General features: G+C 35.9%; 1 protein-coding gene across 1 annotated transcript in view; it reads left to right on the top strand.

Annotated features, from left to right (window-relative positions):
- LOC150089268 (uncharacterized) overlaps positions 1 to 12,925 on the top strand; it is a 221,698-nt gene that overhangs the window by 189,741 nt on the left and 19,032 nt on the right. The window contains exon 11 of the mRNA XM_090389927.1: positions 5,943 to 6,041. Within this exon, the coding sequence (XP_090246053.1) occupies positions 5,943 to 6,041 (99 nt within the window). The remainder of the gene's footprint in view (positions 1 to 5,942; positions 6,042 to 12,925) is intronic.

Raw genomic sequence — 12,925 nt, forward strand, 5'->3', positions numbered from 1 at the left:
AGGGAATAAAGCACAATTACAAAACGAGGAGGCACGCTTGATACACATAAACAAAGCTGCGCGCGTGTAGCAACTGAATAAACAACACCGTAAAGACAGAGATACACTATTAACACCTCACATTTTACTAAAGCACATTTCTAGGGGTTACTACCATAAAACAATAAAAACAATTTCCAGTTGCGTTTCTGCTAGTGGAATCTGTTATAAACTGTTAGTAAACTCGATCTAATTGCATTTGAGATTATACCGACAGCTGAAATTGTGTTGGTTTTTACGTTATTATGGTGAAATGTGTTTCCCCTTTACTGATATAAAAAACGTAAATACGTTTTCATAATCTTCTCTTCATTCCTATCGTGTTGTGTTCCGTTGGGGTGATTCTGCGTTCGACTGCCATTTCTTGTAAACACAGGCGAATCGTGCATAAGCGAATTCGGTTCGTGTAAGATATATAAGATATCATTCCTCTATTTATAAATCGTGTATGATCGAATTCGTGTAGTGTAAACACGTGTTATACGAGGACTGACTGTATCTTGATTATGAAGAATTTTAATTAGTATTCGTAATTTATTTCTGCGCAGATTTCATGATAATGTTCTACAGTAGGAGTGAGTGACCTACAGCCCTTGGGCTGGACCTCTCCTGTGGACACTCTTTAAATGTCTTCCAATGACCTATTAAAAAATTGGTGTTAAGGCATTATTTCTTATTCAATAATAAAATTTTAACCTTCTGTGACTTGTGAAGTTTGAGAGATATTAGATTAAAACAGAGGTAGAACTAGGGAACATTTTAAATTGACACTACTGAGTATAAATAAATGATTTTATAAATTTTTAGTGTACTGCTACTGTCAATAGGTGTCAATTAGAAAAAATGTGTGTACTGCTCATAGTGAAGTGCTTTTTGAAAAAAAAGATAGCATTATAGAAATTTTCTTGGATGTGTATTTAATCTTTAATTTGGCAAAAAAAAAAAAAAAAAAAAACACATTTCAAGGATACTTAGCCAGTGGCAACTGCAATATAAAGTGTTGAAATTGTATCTGGTTTCCCCTATATTATAACAAATGATTTTTTTTAAATCCATTTTGTTATAACAAATTTCTTTGATCATTACTTGATGTAATAACAAAAGGAATATTTAATGAAATTTGTGTTCAGTGCAAAGATTGTGAAAAAAATAGGGGTTTCAGAGGAATTGAATTGAGGAGCCCATGCTGCCCACTTCAGTACCAGACTTCACAAATTTCATATTTAAGAACCATGAGATATTATAGAGAAGGACAACCTATAATAAAATGGACGAAGCATGTTTGTATGGCTTTTATACAGATGCAAAAACATGGCAAGAAAATGTAAGATGGAACCCAAATAAACGGCAAGAAAACCAGTTTTAGTTCTACAAAAGTAAAGGCTCTCGTTTGTCCCTAATGCATTACTTATGGTTAAAGTTCAACAGAAGATGGGAGGTTATCGACAGTGAAATGGATTAGCCAAATTTCGAAGGAAAACCAATTCCAATATTCCCCAAAAAAAGTGTATTAATCATAGATAATGCCCGTATCACAATATCTTGTTAAAAGATTCCAAACTTCTATCATTAAAATTTGATGTGCAAGAATGGTTGCAAAAAAAAAGAAACAAAGAAACCTGTGTACCGTACAATCAGAATATACTCAGAGATGAACTATACTATCTAATTAAACAACATAAAGCATCTAAAATATATAAACTGGATAAAATATTAGAAAGATGTGATGTGTCTGTACTTCGTTTGCTCCTGCCGGGCATGCCTGAACCCAACTGAGTTAATTTTTGGATAGATTGAGCAGTATATTGCATTTCACAATCTTTATTTTAAATTAGTTGATGTTAAATCATTACGTGAACAAAATGCATCTGAAATTGGCATTTCAGAATGGAAATACAGTAAACCCTCGCTATTCGCGGGGGTTACGTTCCTGAGAAATGTCGCGAATACCGAAAACGCGAATACTGAGTTATGGCTCCCATAGTAATAAAGGGGTTCCGTTCCAAAGTATGAAATATATAAGAAAAACTAGTCTAAAATTTTGTCTATGTATGTATTATATGTACCTTCATAATATGACTGTACATGACAGTACATAGTGAAATGCAAGCATATGGCATCGAAATGAAAATAAGAAACAATTTAATATTAAATGTAATATTTATTAGAAATTTCAAACAAATCTTTCAAATCAGCGCCTTTGCTAGCAAAAAAAAACATCCCGCCAGTGCTATCACCAGTTTCGCTAAAGTGTTGATAAAGGAATTTTGCCTTTTCACGAATGATGAGTGAACTTAACGGAATTTTATTTTGAATTCGGTCTTCTATCCACAGATTTAAAGGTTTTCCATTTTTTTTTATTTAACATCACGAGTTACAGAGCAAATTTTTGAAGCAATTAGCGCGGTTTCACGGACACTACGGCAAATTTTTTCTTCCGATTTCTTGTTTGATCGTACCGTTGACTCATTGATTTTATAATGTTTTGCCACTGAGGAGACACTTTCACCTTTAGAAATTTCGTCTAATAACTCAATTTTATTCGCTAGTGTCATCACCTTCTTTGATATTTTCACATTTCTCTTTTTATTCATAGCCATATTTTTGTAGGGGGTTAGAAAGAACTTGACCACAATAAAGTCACTTTCTTCCGTTAACGCACTCGAAAAAGTCTGTTTTACACTGCAAAACGGTAGAGTTATCGTTTTTGTAAGCATATCAATTTATAAATTGATAAATTTATTCAATTTATAAACATATAAATTAAAATCAAACGACGAAACCTTCCATGACTAACACATACTGAACAAGGATTAGCGAGAAACATCCACGCTCGCGATTTTTTCACCCCTCTCCCCCCACCCACTGAGCGCTGTTTTGACCGGGAAAGATAATTTTAGCCACGCCCATGTTTTTTATGGCGGAAAATATTCACGGCGTTTTAAAATTCACATTTTTTTAGGTTTCATTTTATATTAAATCGGTGATCGCGAATATGCGAAACCGCGAATACAGATACCGCGAATAGCGGGGGTTTACTGTAATGCAAACATGTTATTGAGATTGAAAAGACATGTAGAACAACAGCCTCTCATTGCTGAAAGGGTAGGAAATTTTACTGCTCTTAGGATTAAGGAAAGAAGAATCCTCACTTGTTGAAAAAACAGACTGCAAGTGAGGATTAAATTAATTTGTGGGCATCAATAAATTCTGATTAAAATAAAAATGCTTAATATGCATTGCATAGTAAAAGTAAATAAACATTATTATAATTTATAATTAATTTTCATTTTATCAATAAAATAATTGAATTAATGAATTTTTTGCAAGATAAGATTCTTAACCAGTTAAGAGAATTTTATATTTTTATGTAACAATTACATGCTTCTTGTAAATTTTTTTTTTGGGATGAATAAATTATTATTATTTCCAATGCCATATTTTAAATTTTGAATTCTGCTACATAAAAATATTATTAGATAGTATGAATCAGAGCTGTACTACTCAATATGTTCTACGTAGATAATAATATTAGTAAAATAATAAGAGGAGTATACCTCAATATAGTACGTAGAATACTTCCGTATGATACCCTCCAGAAATTAAAACGGAAAAAACGAAAAAATCGACAACTTACCGGTACATTAGGAAGGAAAATCGTTTTGAATATTTTCGTTAGATTCTTTTAATTGCGTTAATTTGATTTTTAATTGTTTTAAATTGATTTGAATTGTGTTAAATTAATTATTTAATTATTTATATTTTACTCTAATGTACCGGTAAGTTGTCGATTTTTTCATTTTTTCCGTTTTAATTTCTGGAGGGTATCATATGGAAGTGTTCTACGTACTATATTGAGGTATACTCCTCTTATTAATTTTACTAATAAAAATATTATGCATTCTGTACTTTTGTGCTGATAGCTTAAAAGTTCAGCATTCTCTCCCTTACATTAAACATTTGGACTTTCCCTGCAGTGATGTATGATGCACAGTTTAAACCACACCCTGCCAAGCATAGTGCTGGACTTGGTACAATTATTTTGGTTTGATTTATTTTTACAAAGAAATTGATATTAATCACAAGCCTGAAGAGTGGTGTATTTTCATGGACAGTTCACAACAATACCGAGTGAGCAAACATGTGGGTGCATTAACCTGTGCAGTTGATGAACCTACATGACTGCTAAAGAACTTCATATAGATGGAGACCTCATTTTAAAAAGACATCGAAAGAATTCAAAGATGGGCAATTCGCGTGGGCAGATTGGCAAAAGGACACCGTGCGAGGAAAGACGTTGATTGTGGACTGCAGAGCTTGGCAATCAGGCTCCTTAGAGGGGACCTGATTGAGGTTTGGAAGGCTTTGAAAGGGGGTTAGTAAAAGGAATGAGAGCAAAATTTTCACTGTAATAAAAAATTCCAAAATTAGAGGCAATAAATTCAAATTACAGAGGAAGAGGTTTAGAGGAGATTGTATTCAATTTTATTTTAGCTAGTGAGTTGTTGATTACTGGAATACGTTGCTTCCACAAGTAGTTGAGGCTGACAATTTGAAAAAATTCAAATGTCAACTGGATAGTTACTTGCATGAGGAAGGAAGTGCTTAATCTGTCTCTTTTCTTTTCTTTTTTTAGTTCTTATTAAAGAAGACAACAGAATTGAAGCATATATTAGAGAAGATCAAGTATAGAGTGTATGTGAAGACTTCAAGATGCTGCTCTTCCTGCTGGGTATTCAAGGTGGTTTCACTCCCTTTCTTTCTCTGCCTCTGGATCTGCAGGCATTAGATCAGCACGGGAGAAGAGAGTGGTTTTCCAGAATTGAGTTACAGCCTAGTTCACAGTGAGTAATAAATACTTCCTTGGTTCCAAGAAAGCAGTCTTGTCCGCCGTGCCAAGTGAAGATGGGACTGATATGAAGGGTCAAACAATTTGTTAAAACAGTGGATCCTCAAGGTGTCAACTGCAAACACATACATTAATGTTTTAAAATTATCTGATGGAAAAGGCGAATTGTGGCTTATTTATTTGGTCCCCAAATTGATCAGATACTGGCTTCTCAAGAACTGAACACAAAATACCTGGCAATTGTTTAGCCTTCTAATGATTAGATTTCTTGGTAACATTAATAGTATCTTAGTGTTTCACTCAACCTTTTCAAGTTTAATTATAGAGAAATGGGATGAAGAATATCAGTTGATCCCCATTACTTGCCCTCTCACTTAGATTTTTACAGGCCAGATCTGGAACATGTTAGCAAAGAGCATGGGGAGAGATTTCACCAGCAAGTAATCAGTAAAGGTTGGTTACCGAGCAAGGTGGGATGAAGCAATCATAGCTGCAGGGAAGTTCCTAGGGAATGTGGTGTCCTGGTGCTAATCTCAATTTGGTGACCCTTTTAAAATTTTATTCATATGTGTATGTAAGTTTCAGGTTTTCAGGCGCCCTTTGAACATTGGCACCTGGATGCAATGCACCCTTTGCACCCTCGGGAAGGCCCACCCTTACATAGCTAACTGTATCTTGTTCTGATTTTGTTAATAAAATTATTATATTGCATATTTATTTTTCCTTCACTTCTAGGCACTATTGATATTATGAAAAAACTAAGGCCATACTCAGAATCTTTTCAAAAATTTATTACAAAGGATAATTTTTAATATTATTGTATCATAGCATGTGATGAAACTCTACGTTGTAAAGAAAACATTAGTATGCACAATATGGCTGAAGTGGCCCTTCAATCAATACACATCAAACATTAGTCTAAAGGTTTTATTTTTTCATTCTATGTAATCAAGTTTTGCTGGTCTAGTTTACCTCAGATTATCTCTTTTTATAATTCTTGATAGTCAAAAGAGAAAGGTCCACCTCTTATTACTAATTTATTTGGTTTTTACAGGAGGAAAAAGAAAGTGATGATGATTATGAAGTAGATGATGATTTCTTTGTTCCACATGGATATCTCTCAGCCGACGAAGAGCAAGATGATGAAAGCCCAGTAAGAAATATTGAAAATGCTATAAACTTTAAAATTTAAAGAAGACATACTACCTAACAGTAACATTACACATGGACACTACACCTAAAAATGTAGTTTTACAAACTATTCTTACCATTACATAATGTTTAGCATTTAATGTCATTATCGAAAAATTTTTTTAATGATAGCTATAAGGATTATGTTGCTTGATCAGTTTAATTTAAGCTAAAGTCATACCTCAGCCTAGAGTAGCAAAGCAAGGCAAAGAACGTAAAGTAATGGGACTGCTTTGGCTCAGGGAAGAACTGCCAAGAGTAGATCTCTTATGAATCAGACAGCCTTATCCATAGAATATAATGTAAATAATTTTAATTGGTTAGCATGACCAGAGTTTTTGGCTGTTTTTCTGGTACCATTTCTCTATATATAATAATATTAAATGTTAAGTAGTAAATTTTTATATTAAAATTTTTAAATATATAAATTATGCAGTAGGACATAAATAGAGTATATGTTCAATAAAACGAAAGCTTACCTTAAAAGTACAGAACTTTATATATATACTGTATTTACATTATTTACAGCAACAGCTTGCAATACTGTTGATTTTCAAATCAATTAAATGTAGTGTTACTCACTCGCCAGAATCCAATGTTTTTAGAATGTCCAGTTTAGGTTCCAACAGAGTTCTTCCAATAGCTTTTCACCTTACTTACATTATTAGCACTAGATAACTCAATCTAAAAAAAAAAAAGAGAGAGAGCATGAAACTAACTTTACAAAAATGAATCATCGGACACAAAATGCACTTTTGTGTCCAATATATAAACCAAAACTAAACTGGAAACAGCATTGCTGAGCACTGTGCAGCTCAAAGCAACTCCTTGTCAGGAAATGATAATTCCTAAAGAAAAGTATAAACAACACTTCAATAAACATCAGCTGATTAGAACTCTTTGATTCGGGCTCCCTTTTCAGTAACACCATCGGGAGAGATTATGTTAAAAGTATATATTTCTGAATTATGCAAGAAATGGTGCATTGATGGCATTGGTATATTTTCTGCCTATAGCATTGAATGACCATAGCATTTTACAGCCTTCAACACAGGAAACTTGTAGTAATACAAGCAGTTACAGAAAATTAACACAGAGATGTAAATTACCAATGGATGCAAAAGATAACTTTTGGGACAATAAACACTTCAAAATTTCTCCTTGTCATAAATTGCAAATTCTTTGCAGCATTTCCTGTTTGCCTTGAAATTCAGCCAATTCTCATTAAATACAGTCAGTCCTTGTGTAGCACGATAGTTGTGTTCCTAGAAACCCTCGTGCAATGCCAAATCGTGCAATATAAATAAAAGGCCCTATGGGAAAAATAGGGTTAGGTGGCAACTACCCATGATTGAACACACATTTGTAACCAAAACATTACCAAACACAATAAATAAACGTAATATATCTATCGTAATTAATCAAACTATCATAATAAAATACTTACGTATTTTATTACATAATAAAATATTGCTAATGCTTTTGCTTGTTTTTTGTTTGATTTTCTATCCAAACAGATGACAGCTGTTCCATCTCTTCCAATTCTTTGTGTCTTGATCTAATGGATTTTAATTACACTTTGAGTTGTTCCTGCTATGAAAGTTGTTTTTATTTTTTCTGTATTCTCTGTAATTCTCGGCGTTGCCTCATTTAGGTCTGTAGCACGTGCAATATCACATGGTCTTTCATTTCGCTCAAAGCGTTTCAGTTTCATATTTTTTCACTATCGACAGTGGCGGACTGGCCATAAGCCTTACCGGGGAAACCCCGGTGGGTTGGAGGCAGTGTGATTTTGGCCATAAACCATAGTATGAGGCCACTACAAATTTTCCTGCGTAAGAATTTTTGATCCAGTCTGCCTCTGTTTATTGATATTGCTTTTCTTTTTCTCTCTGAATCTGTAGTGTCTTCACCAGGACGCTTCCTTTTCACACCTTTTAAGTATTTTACTCATTTTTAGGGAATAAAGCACAATTACGAAATGAGGAGGCACGATTGATACACATAAACAAAGCTGTGCACGTGTAGCAACTGAAAAAACAACATTGTAAAGACAGAGATACACTTTTAACACCTCACATTTTACTAAAGCACATTTCTGGGGGTTACTACTATAAAAAAAAATAATCTCTAGTTGCGTTTCTGCTAGCGTAATCTGTTATAAACTGGTAATAAACTCGATCTAATGGCATTTGCGATAATACCGATAGCTGGAATTGTGTGGGTTTTTACCTTATTATGGTGAAATGTTTCCCCTTCACTGATATAAAAAAACACATTTTCAGAATCATCTCTTCATTCCTATCATGTTGCGTTCAGTTAGCATTAGCATTAGTAGAGGCATATGATGCAAGAAAGCAAGCTTATGCAGCATCAGCCAAAAAAAAAAACCCTTCCACTTCACCCCTCCGTTCGTTCGAAATACCTGTCCAGCTGAGCCTTAAATTTATTTAGGCTATCAACTTCCATAACAACTGAAGGAAGTCTGTTCCACCAACCAACTACCTGCTGGCTAAAAGCAAATTTCCGCACATCTGTCCTACATCTGTCTTTCCTCAATTTGAATTTATGCCCTCTCGGGTGATTATTCTGAGCAAGAGGCAGTGTCCCATCAGCATTGAGCATGCTCAAACCATTCAAGGCTTTGTACACCTCTATCAGATCACCTCGCCGGTGCCTAGTCTCCAGACACTGTAATTTGCAAAACTTAAGCCTTTCTTTGTAAGAGCAACCCTTCGTTCTCTTCACTAACCTCGTTGCCCTTCTCTGTACTCATTCCAGCAGCTCTACATCCTTCTTGAAATGAGGCCTCCAGACCTGTATACAGTACTCAAGGTGCGGCCTGACCATTGCCTTATACAAGGGAATAATCACCTCCCTATCCCTGTTAGAAAAATTCCTGTATACCATTGATAAGACACCATGAGCTACTCTTGCAGCCCGTCTGCACTGCTCAGAGAATTTCATATCTGCCTGCACAATTACCCCCAGGTCCTTTTCATTCTCTACAACTGTCAGTGTAGTACCACAGAGTTGATACGTTGCTCTGGGGTTGCTGTTTCCCATATGTAGTACTTTACATTTGTCAATGTTAAACTTCATTTGCTGCCTCTCAGCCCATCTGCTCAACTTTTCCAGATACTGTTGCAGCAGCATAGCGTCAGTAGCGTCCTTAACAACCCTGCCAACCTTTGTATCGTCTGCAAACTTGGACATTAAGCTTGATATACCATCATCAATATTATTTATAAATACAGAAAACAACAATGGACCCAACACTGAACCCTGAGGGACTCCACCAATAACATTAGTCCACGATGAGCAGTGTCCATTAATTACCACTCTCTGTCTTCTGCCACTCAACCATCCCTTTATCCATAGCAACAATTTGCCACCAATGCCACACTGCTCCAATTTGTGCAGCAGTCTTCCATGTGCAACAGTATCAAAGGCTTTTCTAAGATCCAAATATATAATATCAAAGTTATTCCCTGCATCCAATTCTTTTGTGACTACATCATAGTATCCAATCAAATTGGTCAGGCAAGACCTTCCCTTAACAAAACCACGGTGTCTGAGATATAACTGAATTCTTGTCAAGATGATCCTGTAGTGCTTCTTTAACCAGTGCTTCCATTAATTTTCCTGGAACAGAAGTTATACTTACAGGTCTATAATTACTTGTGTCAGCCTTGACCCTCTGTGAATTGGGATTACATTTGCGCATCTCCAGTCTGTGGGTACCTCCCCTGAGTCCAAGGAAGCTCTCATAATTATGGCTAAGGGTTTGCTTACTTCCTTTGCTGCCTCCTTTAATATAACTGGATAGATCTCACACACCCCGGGTGCTTTTCTTGTATTTATCTTCAACAATTTCTCCTCCACTTTACTCTCAATTATTACAAGATCATCTAGCTCACTGCCAGTGTTTACTTCAGCTATGGCATTCCCCTTCCTGAATAACTCCTCATGTGTGAATGTAGATGCAAAATATATGATTTAGTTTGTTAGCTACCTGAGCAGGATCATGAACAGTTGAACCATCGATATCAAGTGGACCAATCTGATTCATCCCCTTCCTTCTAGAGTTTACATAAGTAAAGAACTCCTTGCTGTTTTTCTTTGCATCCCTTGCCAAGGATTTCTCGTAATCTGCCTTCGCCTGCCTAACTTCTTTGTAACTTGGTTACAGATCAACTTATATCTATCATAGGCTTCTGTGTCACATGTTAATTTATATGTATCCCATGCATTTTTCTTCTCTGCCATATGTCTCATTAGTTCATCTGACATCCATTTAGGCCTGAACCTTGAACAATATTTCGTAGTTGGTATGTAAAGCCTAGTAGCTTCCAAGATAAGTTCTTTGAATGCTTCCCATTTTGAGTTTGCTGTTGTTTGTTTGTTATTTGGTTTTTAGGAGCATTAGCAACTAAGGCCATATTGTTCTGGGATATGCGGTGGTCATTCCCTGACCTTTCCGCATCCTCCGTATTTAGTGGTAACGGGTTCGAACCCCGGTCTAATCAAGAAGCGTGTGCTATGCACTGCTGCTCCTTCCCACCTGGCTACGGAGGTGCCTCTCAGACCATCATAGTCGCCTTTACGAAAGCAATAACCCTTACCTTTACCCCTGATGGTAGTTACCTCCTTGAGTAAATCCCACTTTAGCACACTGTGATCACTGCCACCTAGTGGTTCCTGTATCTGCAGATTCTTAATGCATGAAGAATCACTACTGATAATCAAATCAAGAGTATTGCTCCCTCTAGTTGCCTCCCGAACATGCTGATTTAGAAAACAATCATCCAATAAATCCACAAAAGCCTTGCTAGTGTGTGAGTGACCAACCCACAAATTCCAGTCAATATCTGGGAAATTAAAATCCCCCATTATAAGACTCTCTGATTTACTGGCCCACTCTATTTCCCTGTACAGTTTCTTATTATACTCATCAGAGTCATTAGGCCTATAGCACACTCCTACTCTCGATTTTGATCTTCCAATGCTTGTGTCACACCAAACTGACTCGACATTGCACTGTCCAGCGATGTCAACTGGCTTCACTTCCTTGGATTTTATGTGTTTCTTAACTAATAGCATAACCCCTCCTCCCTTCCTATCCTGTCTATCTTTTCTGTAGACGTTGTACTCCCCAAATTCCAGTTCTGCATTACTTATATCTGTGTGACACCATGTCTCTGATATCCCAACAATATCCGCCTTTGATGCTTTGAGCAATACCTCAAATTCATCAGATTTATTTACCAATCTCCTAGCATTGGTGTATACGCAAGTATACATGCACCTGTTCTTTTTCTTAGCTACCCTAACACAACCCATGTGTTTACTTTTACCCCAATGACTCCCAGCAGTCTCTGAAATATCCTGCATCTTATTTTCCAAGCTGCTGCTCATTTAATTGGGGCAGGAGACCGCAGCACTGGAGATTACCCTACGATTGTCTCCGACCATACCACGTAGTTCGCTCGGATTTTTGGAGGTCACAACCATAAAACAGTAAAAACTATTAGCAGTCACCTGTTTATTGGGCTTTTGTGTTAGTGAAATCTATCATAAACTGATAGTAAACTCGATCTTATTGAATTTGCGATTCTACCGACAGCTGGAATTCTGTGGGTTATTATGGTAAAATGTGTTTACACTTCTATGGAATCTTCAATCATATAAAAAAAATAATTTTCAGAATCTTCTCTTCATTCCTATTTTTAAAGCTTCGTAATTTGTTACTCCGTTTTCACTTGGGCGTATCGTGTTGCTTGCAATTTGTGTGCCGTGTTCTTTGTTATTGATTGCTTATCTTTTTACTGTTTTAAATTTTAATCCCCCCCCCTCGCCCACAAATGTCAGCGAACAGAAATGTCAACTAGTTCATATTACAGTACGTATTAATTATTCCGATTATCATGTATATTCTTCCGAATTTCATGTATCATTTAATTTTTTTAATTGGTAAGGTAATAAAGGGTAAATTTGTGCTTAATATATCTTTACTTTGATATCCTGTGGATAATATTCCTCCCATTTTCGCTAATTAGAATTGCTGTTTAATTGAATTAAAATTCAATTCACAAATGTGATCACAATAACCGGCACTTATTGTCATCGTATAGTGCCGACCAGGCTAGCCGGGTGGGTAAAGTGCCTGCCTGGCAGCCCAAAGGTCGCGGGTTCGAATCCCGCCTCGGGCTTGGATCAAAGTACTGCAAAAACCTTGGGAGGTGCATTATGGCCACAGAAGCCGATGCGCCAACAACTACAAAAAAAAAAAAAAAAAAAAAAACCATCGTATAGTGAATGGTACTTTACCATCTTGACTCCATCGTAACGTGATTTCATTGTACAGTGAGCCAATTGTAAAGGGGGGGGGCATTGTATTTTTAACTATTTACGTGAAACTTCGGATAATTGGGGCAGCCGCTTAATCTGGCCAAAATGCAGTAGTCCCGATGTGTCCCAAATAACAGGAATCGATTGTATATACAGTGGAACTTCTATTTAACAAATTTCTCTATAATACGAATTTTTTTGCAAAACATTGCACCTCGAAACGAAATTACATGTAAAATTAACCCCATATAGCAAAGTGTTAGTCTCTATATTATGAATTTTTAAAAAAATTAGTAAAGGCATTTTTGAAGATTTTCAAGCATTTACTGCTAAACAGCCACTTAAATATACGGCCTCCTTCCCTCCGAAATGGCGCATTAGCATCTGGAATTAATCATCCTTTTAGTGAACACTTGTGGCCATTGATGCCTGTAGGAGGGTCTGTTTCATTTTTGTTAAAGTTATAAAACTAAATGAGTTTTTTTAAATGTGGTC

The sequence above is a fragment of the Mastigoproctus giganteus genome, chromosome 2 (genome assembly GCF_048544385.1).
Source record: "Mastigoproctus giganteus isolate SK-2022 chromosome 2, ASM4854438v1, whole genome shotgun sequence".
NCBI lineage: Eukaryota > Metazoa > Arthropoda > Arachnida > Uropygi > Thelyphonidae > Mastigoproctus > Mastigoproctus giganteus.